General features: G+C 40.4%; 1 protein-coding gene across 3 annotated transcripts in view; it reads left to right on the forward strand.

Annotated features, from left to right (window-relative positions):
* The first annotated feature begins 2,485 nt into the window (after positions 1–2,485).
* LOC117721463 (SLAM family member 5-like) overlaps positions 2,486–20,743 on the forward strand; it is a 31,328-nt gene continuing 13,070 nt past the window's right edge. For all 3 annotated transcript variants that reach the window (XM_034520115.2, XM_076914496.1, XM_076914497.1), the window contains exons 1-2: positions 2,486–2,623; positions 13,281–13,616. In XM_034520115.2, the coding sequence (XP_034376006.1) occupies positions 2,578–2,623; positions 13,281–13,616 (382 nt within the window). In that variant the 5' untranslated portion in view covers positions 2,486–2,577. The remainder of the gene's footprint in view (positions 2,624–13,280; positions 13,617–20,743) is intronic.

Below are 20,743 nucleotides of genomic sequence, written 5' to 3' on the forward strand. Positions count from 1 at the left end.
TGCTTCACCTGTCTAGAGTCTTCTGTGCTTCCATGTGAATTTTAAGATTGCTTTTTCTGTTACTGTGAAAAATGGTAGTGGGGTTTTGATGGGGATCAGACTGAAAATCTATTGATTGGTTTAAGGGAAATGGCTGTTTTCACAAGATTAACTCTTTCAATTTAAGAATATGAGAGCTTTTGCTTTCTCCTGGTGTCTTCCTCGATTTCTTCAGTGTATTGCAGGCTTCAATACACCTTCTTCAGTATGTATTGAGTGTTTTAACTGGGATATAACATGGAGGAGACATTTTTTCTATTCATGACTATTTGGTGTTCTATGGACCTTTTGTACATAGATAAATCACTATTTTCCTAAATATGGAAATATTTTTACTATGATTATGTGGAAAATATATCCTGTACCTTTGGCATGCAATTCAACTTCTTCTACACCATAATTCATAAATTTGGTCTTTCCGTGATGTCCTAAGTCTATCACACATTTTACACATTCATTAAACCAGTCATTACCTTTGACCTAATAGCTCCTTATTATGTCTTCAATTCCTGTCACTTTCTCTGCCCCTGATGCATTTAGTTTTGAACACTTTACACTGCATATTTATTTTACTTAAGCTTTTTACTTTTAGCAACAATTCAGGTGCATTTTTCTTTTATATTTCCATCTCTTTATTTAATTTCACTTTTATATCTAACAATCTCCTATCTCATTAAGCTATTTATTCTTGTCTACCTTCATTTCGTTAAGTGAGCCTTTGTTTCTTTGAACATGTCAAGAAAATGAGAATATACTCATAATCACTCTACTGAAATTTATTTCTAAGTCACTTCAATTAAGAGTCACTACTTTGGGGTGTGTAGTTTAAGAAAGAAACAGGTTTTGTTTATTTCTATTTTGTAGGTATGATTGTTTGCATGTATGTCTGCGCACCACATGTGTGCAGTGCCTTCTGAGGTCAGAAGACAGTGTTTGATCCATGAAAATGGGAGTTGCAGACAGATGTGGGTGCTGGGAATCCAGTTCCTCTGGAAGAGCAGACAGTGCTAACTATTGAGCCATCTCTCCAATACAAGACAAGTTATTTTAATTTTTGTGTGTATGTGTGTGTTATATGTGATTTTACAGTGGAGCTCTAAGCTCAGGTGTCAAGCTTAATTTCTCTTAGGTCAATTTTCTTGTTTCAGTGAATATCTGCAGTGTTGCAGAGAGACTAGGTTATTCATAGTACAGCTAAGGTGTAGTTTCCCTCTGGGCTTAGGGTACTAAGCTCTGTCTCTCTAATCCTCTGAGAGTAGGATACCATCTTCAGTAACAGTCACTACCAGGAATAGGCCCATTTATCTCTGGATGTTATGTGGCATCTCTCATGTTCCTTTTCTGGTTCCTACTAACCTGCCTTGAGTTCCTCTTTGACTGGCCATTCCTTCCTGTTCTCTCTAACGGTGAGCACCTTTCTGGACCAGCTCTGGGTTTGAATCTGATTTATACTCTGGCAAGGTCTTCTACTTTGGATCTAGTTTGGCTCTGGCTCTGACTTCAGATCCATCTTTGGCTTGCCATTTTTGGCTTGCTATCTGAGAATGTGTGTCTGCCTTTTGAAATTTGACACACCTGCACTGAGAGTTCAGAGTGGGTCTTGGTGTTCTCTGAGCTTAGCTGGTCTTGTCTCACTAAGGGCTACATGCAGTTCAGTTATCAAGACAATTGGGGCTGATTCATGAGTTGGGGGGAGTTAACTTAAGTAGGTGATGGTGGGTCAGTGGGAGGGATACAGCAAGCTCTGGCATCACAGGTGTTGACTTTATGGGGCCAGTGGGCAGGAGACAATAGATGCAGACATGGAGACACAGAACTCAAAGAATATGACTTTTCTTTCTTTCTTTCTTTCTTTTTTTTTTTTTTTTTTTTTTTTTTTTTTTTTGGTTTTTCGAGACAGGTTTTCTCTGTATATAATCTTGGCTGTCCTGGAACTCACTCTGTAGAACAGGCTGGCCTCCAACTCAGAAATCCACCTGCCTCTGCCTCCCACGTGCTGGGATTAAAGGCGTGCGTCACCACTGCCCGGCAGAATATGGCTTATTCTTATGATTCAAAATACAATTGACACTTTGCCCAAAAATGCTAATGCATTCTGTATATTTGTCTCAGCTAAACTGTCAATTCCTTTCAAATATCTCTCAATTCACCCTAGCCTATAGTAGATGCCTCCACCCTCAGAGGTCCCTGCATTTCTTCCTGCTGTTACATATTACCATTTCCTGAAATTTCCTGTGTATTTATCAATTCCTCTATAGGGGTTATTAACTCCACAAAGAGAACTCAGCCCATTACTTTATAGCTACTGATATTATCAACATCCATGATATGTCTGGCACATAGTAGTCACTTAATAAATGTTTGTTGGAGAATTAATTAATATCGTATAATGGAAAACACTAGTTAGGAGGCTAAGAAGTAACGCCTCTTAATCAGCTCACACTTCCTCTCTCCAGTCTCCGGAAACACCAAACTGAAGTGAAAGCAGCTACCACCAGACCAGTTATTTTTCCCCTGAAGACTGGAGTCTGACTGGAGATGGATCAGCACCCTCTGTGGATCTGGTTCCTTTGCCTGCAAACCTGTAAGTTCTGACCCTTGCTAGGATTCAACTCCTACTATTTCATAACTTTTTAGAAGTTATGCTCTGGAGAGCAGGGACATCTGCCTTTGATCTAGTGTCAGCAGAACTTCCTGGGCTTCTGTTCATACCAAACTACTGAACTAGAGGAAGAACTTGAGACCCAAGCAATGTGCCTTACTGCATTAAACCAGTCTTCTTTCACTTGTCCCAGTTCCTGGCTATGCCTTCAACTCCTGTTCTCTCCTCTTCCTAAAGGCCTTTGAGCTGCTGCACTATTTCTTTGGGTTAAGTTTTTCATTTCCAGCATCATTTCAGCTTGATTTTTCCTCTTGTATTTTCATCTGTTTACTAAATTCTCTTGTCTTAACTGGTGTTATCTGCATAGGTCTGGGACATAGTAGGCACTTAGTAAATATTTGTTGTGTAGTTAATTAATTACTTAATGCTGGTCACTGGAGTCAGATAATGGAAAACACTAGCAAGTAGGCTAAGAACCCATGGTTTGGTTTTTTCTTTTCTTTTCTTTTCTTTTCCCCCCATTTGTTGAAAATAGAAACTTTTTCATACTATCTGTCATGGTTACAGTTTCCCCTCCCTAAACTCCTCCCAGTTCCTCTCCACCTTCCCTCCCCTCTAGATCCACTTTTCTTTCTTTTTAGAAAGAAAAAAAAAAACAGGCTTCTAAATCACAAACATGTCAAAATAAAATTTAATATGGTGAAACAAAAACCATCACACTGAGGCTGGACAATACAGTTCAACTAAGAGAAAAAGAGCCCAAGGGCAGACACAAGACCCACTCATTCACACACTCAGGAATTCCATAAATATACTACCCTAAAACATGGTGCAGAGCCATGTGGGTGTAATGCTTGCAGTTTCAGCCTGAGGTCATATGAGCCCTGATTATTTGACTCAGAGGGCCTTGTTACCTTGGTGTCTTCCACCATTCTGGCTCTTATACTCTTTCTGCCTCCTATTCCATGGGGTTCCCTGAGCTCTGAGCAGAACGATTTGATGGAGACATCTCATTTAGAGCTCTGTGTTCCTGGGACTCTCTCTCCATATAATGTCTGGTTGTGGATTTCTGTATCTGTTCCCATCTGCTGCAGAAGAAAGCATCTCTGATGAGGGGTGGAAAGGCACTGATCTATGAGTATAGCAGAATATCATTAGGAGTCATTTTGTTAATACTTTTTTTTTTAAGATCGGTAGTGTTGGGTTTTACCCCGGGTCTATGGACTATCTAGTCTCTGGGACACCCAAGCAGTGTCAGGTATGGTCTCCATCTCATAAAGCAGGCCTTAAGTCAAGTGAGACATTGGTTGGTTACAGCCACGAGTTCTGTGCCACCGTTGCCCTGGCATATCTTGCATACAGGACAGATTACAGATCAAAGGTTTTGTGGCCGGATTGGTGTTTACTTTCTCTTTTGGTAGTTTACAGAGTAAGCTTCCCACACCAGAGACACGAGAACATGTGGGTAAATGCTCCATGAAGACACCAGCTCACCCTCTCTTTGTTTAATGAGTTGTGTGGGTGCTGTCCTTGGCAGTGGGGTCCCACTGTCAGTTTGCTGAGAGCAGCCCATTGTCTTAGCAACAGCCTGGGTCACTGGGGGATTTCCATGAGACTTTCTTGGCCAACAATTCAATGAAGTGCTACCCAGCCTTGCTACTGGAAACTTCTTTTGGTGACGAGAGATGGACAGTTGGGGCTCTATCTCCCCAATTATTAAGGGACCTCATTAGAATTGTCTTCATGTATTTTAGGAAACTTTCCACTGCATGGGCTTCCCTTCATCCACACATGCCCCCCAATCCCAGGTTTCTCTCCCTACATTCTCTCCTTCAGCCCTATCTCTCCGCCTGTCCCTTCCCTCATGTTCCTGCTTCCTCCTGCCCTCAGTCCACCCATAAAATTTATTCTATCACCCCTTCCAGGGAGATCCAAGTGTCTCCCTTTTCCCTTCCTCTATACCTAACCTCTCTGGGTCTATGGAATGTAGGTTGGTAAACCTTTATTTAATGGCTAATATCCACATACAAGTGAATACGTATCATATTTACCTTTCTGGGTTTGTGTTATTTCGGTCGGGATGATTACATTTTCTAGTTCCATCCATTTGCCTGAAATTTTCATTATGCCAATTTTTTAAAGAGCTGAGTAATACTCCATTGTGTGAATGTACCACAATGTCTTTACTCATTCTTCTGTGAAGAGACATATAGATTGTTTCTAGTTTGGGACTATTATGAATACAGCAGCAATGAGCATGGTTAAGCAGGTGTCCCTGTAGTCATATGAAGCATCTTTTGGGTATGTGCCCAAAAGTAGTATAGATGGGTCTTGAGATAGATTGATTCTCAACTTTTCAAGGAATGGCCATACAATTTCCATAGTGGCTGTACAAATTAGCACTCCCACCAGTAACAAATGAGCGGTTTCCTTAGTCCGCATCTTTGCCGGAATGAGTTGTCACTTGTTTTTTTCATCTTAGCCATTCTGACAGGTGTAAAATGAAATCTCTAATTTTTGTTTGCATTTTCCTGGTGGCTAAAGATGGTGAACATTTCTTTAAGTGTTTCTCAGCCATTTGAGTTTCCTCTATTGAGAAGTCTCTGTTTAGATCTGTACCCCCATTTTTAAATTGGGTTATTTAGGTTCTTGATACCTAGCTTCTTGAGTCTTTACGTATTTTGGATATAAGTCATCTATCAGATGTTGTGAAAAGTGTTGTTTCTAAGATTTTTTCCTTAGTCCATTTGTAGTTTGCATATAGGATAGCTATGATTTTTATGAGTTAATTCTGTATCTGGCTACATCAGTTAAACTGTTTATCAGTTGTAAAATTTTTCAATTTTAAGGTCATTATGAACACTATCATATCATCTGCAGATAATGATACTTTGACTTCTTCCTTATCAATTTTGTAGCCCCTTGATTTCCTTCAGTTTCTTGTTGCTTAGGTATGAAGAAAGAAGACAAACTTGCCTAGTTCATAATTTTGGTGGAATTGGCTTCAATTTCTCTTCACTTAATTTGATGTTGGCTATGGGTTCGTTGTAAAACTGCCTTTATTATGTTCATGTTTGTCCCTTGTATCTTTAATCTCTCCAGGACTTTTATCATGAAACCTTTTGTCAAAGACTTTTTCTGCATCTAATAAGATGATCATGTGTTTTTTTCATTAACTTCTTTATATGATATATGACATGTATTGATTTTTTTAATATATTGAACCATCTTTTAATTTCTTGGATATAGCAGAAGGATGGATCCTGTTTTCACATTCATTCTGTTAGCCCATGTGTTTTTATGGGGAGAACTAAGACCAGTGATATTGAGATGTGTCAACAGTCAATGATTGTTGATTCCTGTTATTTCGTTTTTGGTGGTGGTGGTGGTGGTGGTGCATGTGTGTGTGTGTGTGTGTGTGTGTGTGTGTGTGTGTGTGTGTGTCCGAATATAGTAAGTCTTGAAAAAGTATTAGCCTAGTGTAGTGGTATACACCTTTAATCCTATTACTTGGGAGACAGAGACAGAGGAACTCCAGACCATTCTAGTCTACATAGGGAGTTCCAGGCCAGCCCTCTATACATAGTGAGAGTCTGTCACAAAAACATGTATATTTTAGCAAATGCTATTGCTGTGTGTTTCATATTCATGTTTCATGCTTTGTTAGGCAGGGTCCTGGCTCTGTTCTACAGAGATCCTACACAGGACTTTGTTGTTTGTGGAATGATCCAAGTAAGCTAAACAGGCAGAAAAAATGGTAGCAGTTTGAGCTTGAGTACAGGGTATTAGGGATCTAAAAGGAAACAAGAGATGAAATATTCATTTTTTCAAGGATCCTCAAAATGAGAAATGTGATATTTTTTTCAAAGAAGTCAGAAATACCCATCACCCTAAGTGGGTACCTATGTTTCTCCTCTTAAGGACTATTGCAGATACTTCTTAAGGGTACAATATACTCTAGACTCTCCTGCTGCCATCCCTGGTGCAGTGGTCCCTTTTATTCAGTGCTGAACACGGAGTTCAATGCTGCTTTTCTACCCCTCCCAGCATCAGAGCAGTAGAGAACACTATGTAGAACTCTCTATGATTCCCTGAAATCACTGATACCAGGGAAGTTGGAGACAATGAACTCGTGACTTCTTTGTGCTAGAAAAGCTTATTCAGAACCAAGACTTATAGTCTTCTGCTCTGAGTCAACTCTCTCGTGGTTCTGTAAATCCTGCCTGAATTGTCTTCCATGTGTCCCAGGGCCAGTTAGATTCCAAGGATAAGAGACAAACAAGTCTACCACCTTGCTTCTTGCTTGTTCTCTCTACAAGTCTTTCCAGTGCTCTTATTATTATTTTCTTTTGTCCTCCCATTCCTGCATCTATCTATTCAACCTTTTCCCTTTGATCTTTTCTCCTACCTCCCACCAATAATAGCAAAAATTAACCAAGTATGAAGCAAATCACTATTTGTCTGACATAATTCTAAGCCCTCCACCACAATTATTACTTTATTCAATCCCATGATGCTCTATAAGATGGATAGAATTAAAATACACATTTTCAGATGAGAACACTGATAGATAGACAGAGGTCAAGTAAGGAGTTTTGTTCTGTGCAAAGTTTAAGTATATGCTAATATAAAAAAACCACTAATAAAGCAAGACCGCACCTCTAGATGTAGAGTGTTGTAGGTTTCTAAAAACAAAACAACTGTGACCCAGGAGTTTCTATAATGATTGAGAGTGACAGGATTTCTGCTGCCCAGCCCCCCCCCCACTGAGATGGTATATGCTCTTCATAGACTCTAAGAAGATATACAAGACATTTTCCTCTATCCAGTTAGAGACCTCCTAGCCCATCAAGTTCTCAAATGCAGGTGATTTCCTGACACTTTTTTATTTGTTTATCCTTTTAAATTCTCTTTTCTAACCATCTCTGTCATCTGCTTCCAATAGCAGCATTTGGAAACTACTTATTCATGGAATGTGTGTTTGTAAAGTCTACTTATAGACATGAAATATATCGTCCAATGAAACACAGGTCACCATCTGATACATGGAATGACCTGTTGCTCCACAAGTACTCCAGCCTAAAGAAAAAAAGTTGGAAGGCTGCCTCTTATAGAGACTCTCTCCACTGTGCTCCGTCCATACTGATGTCATCCTGTGATCTCTGCTTCAGATTCCCTCTTCCTCAGAGCTTCCAAGAGATCACTGCAGACACTTACCATGTGTTGTAGTTTTATTGTGTAATATCTGACCAACCCATGACTTTCATATGATAAGGGCTTAGTTTTGACCTAATTGGCTTTGGGAAGTGATCCATTACAAGGGTTCTAACTTCACCAGTAGGTTAATCCTCTGATATAATACAAAACTGGATGACCATATTGGGAAGTGATGGAAACTAGGAGATGTGGGTATAATCAGGAGACAACAATTAGTGAAAGTTATGGCACAGAAAGGGAGACCTTGTTTCCAGACTTTGCTGTTCTTTCTCTGGTTACTGGGTACCATGAGGAGAAAAGCTAGCCTCTGCCACATGCTCCTTGCCATGGTGTTCCACCCTGCCCCAAGCTTACGGCTGTGAAGCAAAGTGGCTATGAACAAAACTGGTCCTCCTTTGATTTGTGCTATAGCTTCTGCCACAGCAATGGAATCTAAACGCACATCATTCAAACCTGCATCAGTGGTAGCCTTTTCTAGACTTTGTTTCTCCTTTAGAAACATGGCCTGGTCTTACTCTTCCCACTTATGGTCTGCTATATGGAAGTTGGGAAATAATGCTAGTCAGCTGATATAGTAGCTGTGAGACACTTCTCCTTACTTGCATCCTCAGGTTTCTGCAACTATTTGGTCTGTTTTATCAATTTATTGTTAGCTTATAAGTCTGTGTCTCAATATTTTTTTGCATCAAAACCACCATTTATATGTACCTCCACACATCGATAAGAGCTATGTCATCACACATTGTTATCCATGTTTACAAATGAGGAGTTAAGGATCATTGAATTTCAATAACTTTTTTCAAGACTCTGCTGGTAGGTTCAAATACACTTGAATCTAACATATATACACATCATTGGGTTACATTCTATCAAGTTTGATCCTGGGCTTCTTATTCTTCAAAGCTGGTCTCACCTTCTACATGACTGCAGGTATGAGGGCTGTCAAGAATGATTATCTTTCACTTTATGTTTTCCTACACAACATGTTTACTATGCTTTAAGCAGCTTCTGTGTGCTCTGATAACAGTTCTATGGAACAGATATTTTCACAGAAAATATTGTAGGAAACTTAAATTAAAGGCTCATCAAATGAACACAGATCCACCTGGCTTAAATCCATATCACTTACACCTCACCAATCAGGATAATCTAGCTTCTGGTAGGATTGTCTCACATGCTCTCCAATCTCAAAGAGCATCAATACCATCCCCAAACACATACACTTTAGAGCTATTTTCAGCCTTTGTCTCACTTGAGACTTCTGAATAATTATATCACAAACATTCCCTTCTTGAGACCATAGTAGGTTCCCTGTTGATAATGCTTTTGACACTTGGTATTTGACACTTTGCTTTGTATGTTGTTTTGATCATTCTTCTATTACCATGGACACTGCTCATAGGCTCAGCTCCAGACCTAAGCCTTACAGTTTCTGACTGGAATCTTCCTACATCACCAACCTCTCAGTACTTGGATTTCTCATTATAATTCCTAACACAGGAATTATAGCTAGCAGGTTCTGTTGCCACTCTCTACCATCTGACAATACCCCTAGACCATACTTTCTCCTTGGAAGGAAGGATGCTTACTTAGGTGGACCAATGTCATCTCAGATTCAATAGTTCTAGCACTAATTTTGTCTTTGCCCTTTGACATCTTTCTTGCATATCTATTTTGTACTATTAATATTCCACTGATACAGAGTGGAAACTAAAATCAAATAACAACATGAATGAAGGTTATTAGGTGCCTATTTCCTCATTGTCCCTCCTTGCACTATCTCTCAAACTAAGCCTTTCCTTCCTATTCCTATCATATACTGCTTGGTTCCTACCCTGATGATAACATTAGAGTCTTTAAGTTCTCTCTTGCTTCTTTATGACATATCTATTTTCTTTATTACCAAAGCTTATTTTTCTTTCTATACAGCATTACTATATCAAAATTACCCCCAACACATTCTTTTAATCTTAATCCACATAACTTTAGTAGATCCTGCCACATATAGGATAAACTCAAAAGTAAGACTGCCCCAAATCCAAGCCTAATTTATGTTTCTAGTTCTTTCTCTGTCCATCTCTTTGTCTCTATCTGCCTCTTTCTCTTTCTCTCTTTCTCTCTCTCATACACACACACACACACACACACACACACACACACACGTGCAAACACACCTGAACATCCCTCTCCCATAATAAAAATCTAGACTCAATTGATATCAAAGCTTGTAAAATTTGAATTCAGAACCCAAGAAATAAATTACTCATTTCTCATTTCATATGACAAAGGGAAGTTTTATATATGTGTCTTATTTCCCCAACTTGGTATTAATTTCCCTGAGGCTCAAACTTGAAGCCTCATGCATGACATGCAAATCTTAGCCAACTTTCAAGATGTATTTGTATTACACTCTACCTCCAGAATTGGACTTAGCTGAAGTTCTCTCCAATGATAATATAACATTTGAGTCTTTGTAGCATGTAGAAAAATAAATATTGGAAACCAAACTGCTTTTAAAAGTCGATTAAAATCCACTGAGTAGAGGACTTAGAAGCATCTGGCTGAGCTGTATTTGAATTATCCCATAGAGAGACTCTAAGTGGGTCCAACATGGCCTCAGCATCAGTGATTGGTCACAGGGAAGGGCCATGCAATTTTGATCAATTGGTCATGATCAACACCAGGAATAATTTGCATTAATTTCACTTTGCCAGTTAGCAAAGCACCTCTGCTCATGTTGTGTTCCATCATTTGCTGCTCAAGGAGTCCATGGGGCCAATGTTACAGCTGGCGTAGACTGAGGGAGGCTTTGTAACTTCAGTGAGTTTGTCCAGTGTGTGGGTAGATGTCCAGTCTGGAGCTTGTCTCCTGTGTTTTTCAGCTACATGCTGTAGTTTCACAGCTACCTCTCTACAACTTTCATGCCTTTAAACACAGCAGAGAATCCAGTTCACACCTACATCATCCGGCTCTGCTTTTTCTCAGAGAGGTCAGGGTTCTTGCAACGATATCAGCAGTGCAAAGAGCTGCGTGCAATACTTCCCCTGCAGCAACCTCGCCCACTCATAACCACTCTGCTCGATTGCTTTTTGATAGTCCAGCATTTCCTGAATGACTTTGCAGTGGGGAGTGGCATATAACTGTGACACTGACACCACATTCAACTTGCGGTTGCACAACTGCTCCCATACTGAGAAGCTCTCAGCCTTAGCAAACGGCCTCCACATTTGAGAAGTCAGTGACACAATATAGCCAGAGTTGAATTTCATGTATCTGATGCATCTCCTACCTAAGTTAAACCCAAAGAGGAGAATGACCATTAAGCCATGGGACCTGAATTCAAAAAAGCCTTAAGGCATGGAGGAAATCTGAGACAGTGGTTGGCTATGAAATTTGAAGGACCCAGTGCAAAACAGAAATTTGGGGCCCACTGTTCAAAATCCATTAAGTATTTGGAAGGCATACAGCACCAGAAAACCAAGTTCAGGATGCTTTGAGCTTAGCCTCTGTGCATGCTACACCTGAAACACAAGCTAAATCCTGCACGTGCCCTTTGTGAACTCTATAGGCCCAGTAGGATCATTTATATGGTGACAATTGGTGTTGGGATTTCTGCACAGTGTGGCTGCAGCGGCAACATTAGCATAGCTTTATGTTCTCTGTGTTTTCTGCTTGTTTCCCTTTCCACTTGCCACTTATTACGCCAGCTTTTGCACCCCATGGGCTCCTCAGGGCTGTAGTGGTATCTGATTATCCCTATGGTCCTAACATAGCATCTGGGCTAGAGAGATGGCTTAATGGTTAAGAGAGCTTGCTGCTCTTACAGAGGACTCATGTTCAGATCCCAGCACCTACCTGGTGGCTCACAACCCAAGCATGCTCACAGTGGGATTACATGCAGGCAATGCACATAAAATTAAAAAAAAATAAGTAAATCTGTTACAAAACAGATACTACAACTAACATAGCATCCGACATGTAGTCCTAACATAGCTAACATAGTATTAAGCTAGCACTTAATAAATGCTTACTATTGGTAGGTAAGTATCCCTAACTTCCCGCATCCCACCTGTAGTGCCTTAATACATGTTGACTTGGCTTGCCCATTCCAACTAAATCACCAGTATATTCCTCCTGAGAGCAAAGCTTCCGCTGACCTGAAAGGAAAGAGATTCATCTTAGCAGTCCTGAGATTCTGCAGCAGCTACTGAGCTGAAGGACAAAGAGGACATAAGTGGGGCCACACTGGCTTAATAGATCCTTTTACTTTATGGACTTGCATTCTCAGTGGACCCTCTGTAAAAATTTAGGATTAAACTGAACCCATTTATGTGGAAAACATGACTTGGCCTTTGGGGCTTACACATAGCTAGTTCACATCAAAGTAGCCCGGCTAGTTGTTTGTGATTAACACGTTTCTGACTGGTCAATTTCCAAGTCATGGCCATTATTGAATTCTTCATGTGTCATCCATGACAATCTGAAACACTATTGATTATTTAAAAATCTCAGTGAGGAATTTGCTATATTAAAACATGTTCATCTAAATGTCTAAACTCTGGGGGCTAGATTGTATTCAAGGAATAAAGACCATTAATCTACATTAGGTTCAAGCTATCAAGTGTGTCCCTTTTAATGTCCTTCTGGCCAGGAGAGGAAGAGCTTGAGATAAGTTTTTGGACCTGTGGGCTGATAAAGTATTGGGAGGCTACTTTTTTTTTGCTTTAGGTTTTTCTGTGGTCTTCAAAAAAAATATATGCTACATTTTTTTGCTTCTATTCTTGGGAGATAATGTCAAAAATTCTTTCAGGCCCTGGTGAGATTATCCCCTAAATTGATGAGTTTGGGGCTCTTTCCTGATCACTTCTCTCTTTACAGACTATATAGAGTATTTGACACACAATGGGGATTTAACCATTTATTGAGTGAGTTAAGTACTAGAATTCACTCTGTGATATAAAGACTCTCTTGTAGCAACTTACAAAACAGGCTAAGTTCACACTTATGAATGAACACATGTATTTATCCAAGAACAGTTTTGTTTCAGAGAACACAGCAAATTTCCAATTAAATTTTGGTTGTCATAGCAGATTAAGCATATTTAGAGTAATCCAGGTGGTGGTGGGACATACCTTTGATCCAACCACTTGGGATGCAAAGGCACAAGGATCTCTGTGAATTCAAGTCTAGCCTGGTGTTCAGAGCAAATTCCAGAACAGCCAGAACTAAACAAAGAAACCCTGTCTCAAACCAACCTCCTACGTCCCCCCAACACCCCCCAAAAATACTTAGAATGAAAGAAAACATTTCAAGACACAGGATGAGCAGTGTCTGAGGAAGTTCCTCAATGATACTCAAAAAGAGAAGGAACACAAAACAGTTCAACAGTATGACGGTTACTGTTTTCTATTTATATCCTCAGGGTCTGAAGCAGCAGAAGGAGTTGCAGACTCGATGGTGGTGATTGGGATTCTTGGGGAGTCAGTTACTTTCCACTTAAAGATTCAAGAACCACAGAAAATTAGTATCATTGCCTGGACTTCTCAATCATCTGTTGCTTTTGTAAAACCAGGAATCCAAGGACCTGAAATTACCATAACCCAGGTCATTTATAAAGGACGAATAGAAGTCATAAATCAGACCTATGACTTGGTCATTAGAAACCTGAGGATGGAAGATGCAGGAACTTACAAAGCAGACATCAATGAAGAGAACCCTGAGAAAACCATCACCAAGAGCTACCACCTTCATATCTACCGTAAGTTATGGGAGGACAGGGGGCTTGGATTTCCTTGCTTTGGAGATTTGTGGTTTAAACCACACCCATATTTCTGAAAACAGAGTTTCCTAATTCTTTTTATCCTTGCAATTACATAAGCATATCAGTACTTATAAAGGTCTAACTTTAGTTTTGGCCTTGACAGACTTTGCTTGTATTCTGTTTTGGAGCAGAATTTGTCTTTTGATCTTTGTTTTCTTTTTCTATAAAATTTCAACAATCATACTAATCAATTTGCAAGCATTATCTTGACAATCTAGTAAGATACCATATGCAAAGTGGTTTTTGATAAGCTTCTGGTTTTAAAATAATTACGGAATGCATAGGAAAGTTCAAAGAACTATAAAAGGACATGTGTGCCCTTCTCTTTCCCCTCTCCTCTGTTATACCAGATCCAAACTCTGAGTCTCATCCCCAGTGCTATACAGACCTTCATGGGTGAACTTTTTTCATTGTCTCTCCTCATTCCAAGGGGATACAATAAGCAGATCCTGACACACACCTTTAATCCCAGTATTTGGGAGGCAAAGGCAGAAGGATCTCTATAAATTCAAGGTTAGCCTGTGTTCAGAGCAAGTTCCAGGACAGCCAGGACTACACAAAGAAACCCTTGTTTCAAACTAACCTTGCACCTCCACCCTACCACCCCCACCCCAAATACCTATAATGGAAGAAAAAATCCACTCTCTAAAAAATCTGGATTTTTAGAGAGTTTGATGGCTCTATATTGTCTGGTAGGACATTTTCTTTAGATCTGACAGTTGTAGCCTCTGGAGGTTCCAGATAAAAGATGTTTCTGGGTATTTGGGAGCTAACACTTACTAGGGGTATAGAGGGGCTCATAGAGGAGAAAAGAATGTTTAAGCAAGATCAGTTTATTTCATCCCCTTGGAATCAGCGATGCAGTGAAGAGAGATAACCCCAGAGGGTCTGCTCTAGATACTGAGGATGAGACTGGGGAGTTATATCTAGAGGAACAGAAGGAAACGGGAAGATATACAGACTCCTATCTGCCTTCCTAGCAGGAATGGTCTGGGTTAGCAGGGAGTGCCTGCTGATGTTGGGGGCTGGGATAAACCAACAAGTGTGGAGAAGGTGGGTAGGAAGGGAAGATCTGTGGAACCACAATAGATGTGGGCAGGAGTGGGGACATTAGAAGGAAGGCTGCAGCAGGCATTCTGTTGCAGAGCTAGGGATGAAGCTAGAGTGTTGGATTTGGAGGAGAGGCAGTCTTCCATTAGCTTACATGTTTACCTGGCCTGCTCAGGTGGTGTGTGTGCAGAGAACATTGGTATAGGAGGCTGGTTTACTGGAGTAAGTTGGGGGAAGGAAAGTTGAAGAAGAAGAAGATAGAGGTCCTCAAAGAGAAAATTATTAAACCCATGAAATCCAAACAAACAGTGGAAAGAAATGAATAAAAGTATATAAGACTTGAAAATGGAAATAGAATTAATAAATAAAACTAAAACTGAGGGACTTCTGAAAATGAAAATTTTAAGAACTTGAACAGAAACTACAGAGGCAACCTTCACCAACAAAATATGAGAGATAGAAGAGAGAATATTAGGCATTGAAGATACAATAGAAAAATTCATATATTAGTCAAAGAAAAATTTAAACCATAAAAGGTCCTGACCCCACCCCCCAAAAAAATACAAAAAAATTGGGACACTAAGAAAAGATAAAACCTAAGAATAATAGGAATACAGGAAGGAAAAGAATTCTACCTCAAAGGCCCAGAAAATATTTTCAACAACATTATAGAAGAAAGATTTTCTCACCTAAAGAAGAAGATGCCTATAAGTATAAGAAGCATACAGGAAAAAAATGAATAGATTAGACAAGCAAGTAAACTCTCCTTGGAATATGATAATCAAATCACAAAACATACAGATCAAAGAAAGAATATTAAAAGCTGCAAGAGGAAAAGACCAAGTAACATATAAATGCAGACCTAATAAAATAATACCTGACTTCTCAGTGAAGACTCTTAGAGCCATAGGAGCCTGGACAGATGTACTACAGACTCTAGGAGACCACAGAGGTCATTCCTGATTACTATACCCACCAAAACATCCAACATCATAAATGGAGAAAATAAGGTATTCTATAATAAAGCCAAATTTAAACAAAATCCATCTACAAATCCAGCCCTATAAAAGATGATAGGGGAAAAATTCCAACCAAGAGGTTAACTACATGAATAAAAACACAAGGAATAAACAATCTCAGAGCAGCAAAATCAAAAGAAAAAAGTGGTTGTGCACACACACATACATATTACCACCACCACCAACAACAACAACAAAATAACAGGAATCAACAATCATTGGTCACTTTCCTATCTCAGTATCAATGGTCTCAGTCCCCCAATAAAAAGGCACAGGTTAATAGAATGGATGTGAAAATAGGATCCAGCCTTCTGCGGCATCCAAGAAACACACCTCAACTTCAAAGACAGACATTACCACAGAGTAAAGGGTTGGAAAAGGGTATTCCAAGCAAATGGATCTAAAAAACAAGCTGGTGTAACCATTTTAATATCTAACCAAGCAGACTTCAAACCAAAACTAATCAAGAGAGATAGGGAAGGACACTATATATTCATCAAAGAAAAATATCCACCAGAGGATATTGCAATTTTTAATATCTATGCATTCCAGGAATGCAAGGATGGTTCAACATTCAAAAATCAGTCAATGAAACTGAAAAAGAACCACACATGATCATCTCTTTAGATGGTAAAAAGGTTTGACAAAATCCAACACCCCTTCATGATAAAAGTCTTGGAGAGATTAAGATATAAGGTAGAGATACAAAGAACATACCTAAACACAATAAAGTCAGTTTACAGCAGACCTATAGCAAACATCAAGTAGAATGCAGAGAAATCCAAAGCATTCCAACTAAAATTAGAAATAAAAAAAGCTTGTCCACTCTCTCCATACCTACTTAATATAGTATTTGAAGTCTTAGCTAAAGCAAAGAGACAACTGAAGGAGAACAAAGTTAAACAAATTTGAAAGGAAGAAGTCAAAGTATCCTTATTTGCAGATGATATGGTAGTATGCTTAAGTTACCTAAAAATTCCACCAGGAAACTCCTACAGCTAATAAACACTTTCAACAAAGTAGCTGGATACAAACTTAACACACCAAAAGTAGTACTCCTCCTAGATACAAGTGACAAATGGACTCAAAAGGAAATCAGGGAAATGACTTTTCACAATGACCTCAAATCATATAAAATGTTTTGGTAGAACTCTAATCAAGCAAGTGAAAGACTTGTATGACAAAAACTTCAAGTCTTTGAAGAAAGAAATAGAAAATATCAGAAGATGAATGATCTCCCATGTTCATGAATCTGTAGTGTGGGGGATGTGGAGGTCAATCTTGTAAAAAAAAAAAAAAAAGTGGAATAGAGAACGAGGTGCCACAGGATCTTGCAGCTCCTCAAAGAGGATCTGCCATACGCAGCATTAGATCTAAGATGGCTCCCAGAACACCAGTGAAACAGCAAAAAGGAACTGAGCCATGGTGGTGGTTGCTTCCTCCATCTTCCCAGAAGTCCTAACAGGTGACCATGCTCCCCCTCTCCCCAACCCACGTCTTCTGAATTGCCTCATCAGGCAGGGCTTTAATTAGGGCATGGTGACTATGTGGCAAGATACTATTGGCCAAGGATTTAGGGACTTGGGATTGGCTCAAATATTGTATATTTGTATATTGACTGGACAATAAACTCAGATCTATACCTTGATTCTGATCTCTGGAGTCTGAATCCTGGGATTCATCAAGTGACTCTGTTGCCTCTCAGCCCCCTTTCCTCAGTCCTGTTTCTACATCTGGTGCCTGAGCAGGGACCTCCAAATGTCCTATGCAACAAAGAGTGGGTGAGTGTAAATCTTCAAGCAAAATGGGCAATACTAACTCTCAGAAAAAAACATAGTCAATTGAAGGTTTTGAAAGGGATCTTGGAGAGTAGGCAGCTGAGATGTTCTGAAAAGAAGCTCAATACCTTTTATGAGAAAATTCTGCGCTTATATCCATGGATGTTAGCTGGCAACATGTGGGATGAGCATTTCTGGGAAAGGTAGTGGTGCTGGCACAGACGACGGAGTTGGAAGAAGAGCTGCCTCTATACGTCGCATCCATCTTGAGCTGCCTTCGTGTTTCTACACTAGATCTGCAGCCTCTGTCTGCTTTGTTGACAAGTTCCAAGGATGACTCCTCAACAGCACCCAAGAAAAGCTCAGAGAGCACAGCTGCCTCCATACATATGGAGACGGCTGAGCCGGCAGATTTTGTCATCCCTGTAGATAAAGGCACGACTGTTTTACCCTCATCTGATAAATCTTGAAAATGAAAGTGAAGGGGAGGGGCATGCGGGGGTGGATTACCAACCACCAGACCCTCAGCTTGCAACTAACAGAAATACATCAAAGTTCTGCCGCCTGCCTCCAATCCCTGGGGGAGAGAAGGACAGCGAATGTGCACTCAGGACCCCTCTCCAATGCTTCCTCTTCGGAAGCTAAGCTAAATCCTTCAGGAGTGGCACCTCTACCCGTGTCCCCAGTAATCTTCCATTTTCCTGTGGGAAATGATCCCCTACAGAGAACCTGGAAATCTTGCTTTATGGAGTTGCGGCGAAAATACAGGAAGGCAGTTACTACCCTCTTGCTTTGAGGAGCAGATGTTTGAATCCATAGCCATGGCTCCGAATACCCTACGGGACTGAAGACTATTATGAGACCTGTATTATTAGGGGTCAATTTCTACAACAGAAGGTGGGATTTTATGATGAGGCTGAGCTTCTCCGACAGGGTAACTTAGCTAGACAAGTGGCCATCCCACCTGAAGCTTTACAGCAAGAAGGTAATTATAGCTTTCCCACGGCTCAAATGCAGGGACCACCAAATTACTTTGATCATGTTGGCCTGTGTGCCATGCACACAGTCAGGAAAGTTACTGAAGGTGCTACAGCACCACTCAGCAGCCTGAAGCAAAAGCCCAACGAACATTTTGCAGGTTTTTCATATGGAGTCCACAAGGCTGTTGGCCTTCACATACATCATCATGTGGCCAGGAAGCTTTAGCTAAGGAGCTTGTCTTGGGGAGGGTTACTACAAGGGGCTGTAAGGCTATTGCCCCTGTCTGAAGTGGGGAGTAGAGGACTGCATCAACATGACCCGAGACATAGGTAACCAGTTATAGAAATTCAGAAAGCCTAGTAGCCACCTTAACTCTTCACCTGAAGGTAAGAGAAGAAGATAAGAGAAGAAAAAATGTCTGTTGGAGCTGTGGAGGCCAGGGGCATTTTGCAGGCAATGCCCAAATAAAGTACAGGAAAAGAAAGAGAAAAGATACCCTTCAGTTTGTCCTAAATGCAAAAAAGGGTTTCCCATTGGGTCAAGGATTGCCAATCAAAAACCACTAGGAACAGCAACCTTTAAAATTTCCAGCAGGGCAACCTCCAGCCCTACCAGTAAAGGGGAAACACATTCCTAAAATATTATGGACCATTACTATTGGTCATAACTGAACCAGACTGGGTTCAGCCCCAAGGAGTAGAACATCACAGCAAGGCCCTGGACTCTCTCCAAGACAGAGCCGGGGCTGTTGGCGCAGGGTCCCAGGGAGCCATGTGTTTTGCTGATGCTCTCCTTCACTTACTTGACACATCTTTAGCAGAGTCTTCTTCCCCACATGGGATCCCCACATGGACCAGAGTGCTCCTCCAGCCCCCCCGACAGAATATTATATTGGATTTGCTTGCCTTACTCTTTTCGCACCCACTGTTACCCTTTTTGTGGATAGCATATTTCTACAGCCCTCTGGGTGCTGAAAACCTCACACTTCTGAATACTTACCTGGATATAACTGTGATGCCCTTCACTCAGGATCTGCTGTCATGGCATTTAACTCTCACCCTATAGCTCAGATATCTCTTGCTAGCTATCATGGGAAGTTAGATAATCGTTTCCCTAAAAATAGGTTTCCCATCTTGCCTATGATGAGTGTGTCCAATAGTTGCTTTATTTCTGAAAGGCCCATCCCACAGACTGCCTCTGGCTTCACAGATGCCTCTAAGAACAGTTTTGGTTACATCATATATAGCTCCAATAATGCTCCTCAAAAAATATTTAAACAATACTTCAACAGTTGGGTTCAATTAGGTGACTTGCTGGCCATTTTGACCAAGAATTGGATCGTCTGGATTTTACCTTCTTGTTATCCCCCTTAGAACAAGCTTGACCCCTCCACTCATGTCTCCATGATTCTGCCCACTTGTTACATAGACTTTCCACTAATCGTACCCCAGCCTCATGCAAACATTTAGTGTGTACCTGCTCAGCCCAGGCCTGCTTCTTCCTTTAGGACCATTCATTATGGCAAATGGATGTCACTCACATCCCTAAGTTTGGGTGCTTAAAATATGTTCATGTCTGCATAGATACCTCCTCTTCTTATGTTTTTGCTGTAGCACAACCCAAAGAAAACCCTCAAGATGTTGATTGCCACTATGAGAAAGTCTATGCTGGTCATAGGTGTCCCTTATGCCTTAAAAACTGATAATGGACCAGCATATGTTAGTTGCAAGGACCAAGGTATCTCTCACTGAACTGGAATTCCCCATAACCTCCAAAGCCAAGCTATCATTGAGTGGGCCCACTCCTCTCTCAAAAAACATTTAAAGAGAAAGATATGGGGGACTTGGCCCCATGATAAAATAATAGAAATAATAGAAAAATTATTTACTATAAATTTTTAAATTTTTGACAAATAAGGTTTCTTCCTAGTGTATAAACACTGGGAGGGGGGCTATGCTGCCAAGAATAACTCCTTTGCCCTTGGTCTATTAGAAATACCCTATAGATAACACCTGGAAGAGTCCAGCCCCTCTGGTAACCATGGGAAGAGGGTTTGTTTGTGTTTTTTTCCAGAAAGAGCAGATAAGCCCATTTGGGTTCCTAACAGATCCATCAAGCCCCATACCACCAATGGAGCCACTGAGGACAGCCTTGGAGAGCCTCTCATTGAGTGAGGCAGATGAGGAAGAGGAGAGATGACTGCCAGTCCCTACAGTGTCAACACCAGTAGGGAGGA

This window comes from Arvicanthis niloticus, chromosome 16 (genome assembly GCF_011762505.2).
Source record: "Arvicanthis niloticus isolate mArvNil1 chromosome 16, mArvNil1.pat.X, whole genome shotgun sequence".
Classification (NCBI taxonomy): domain Eukaryota; kingdom Metazoa; phylum Chordata; class Mammalia; order Rodentia; family Muridae; genus Arvicanthis; species Arvicanthis niloticus.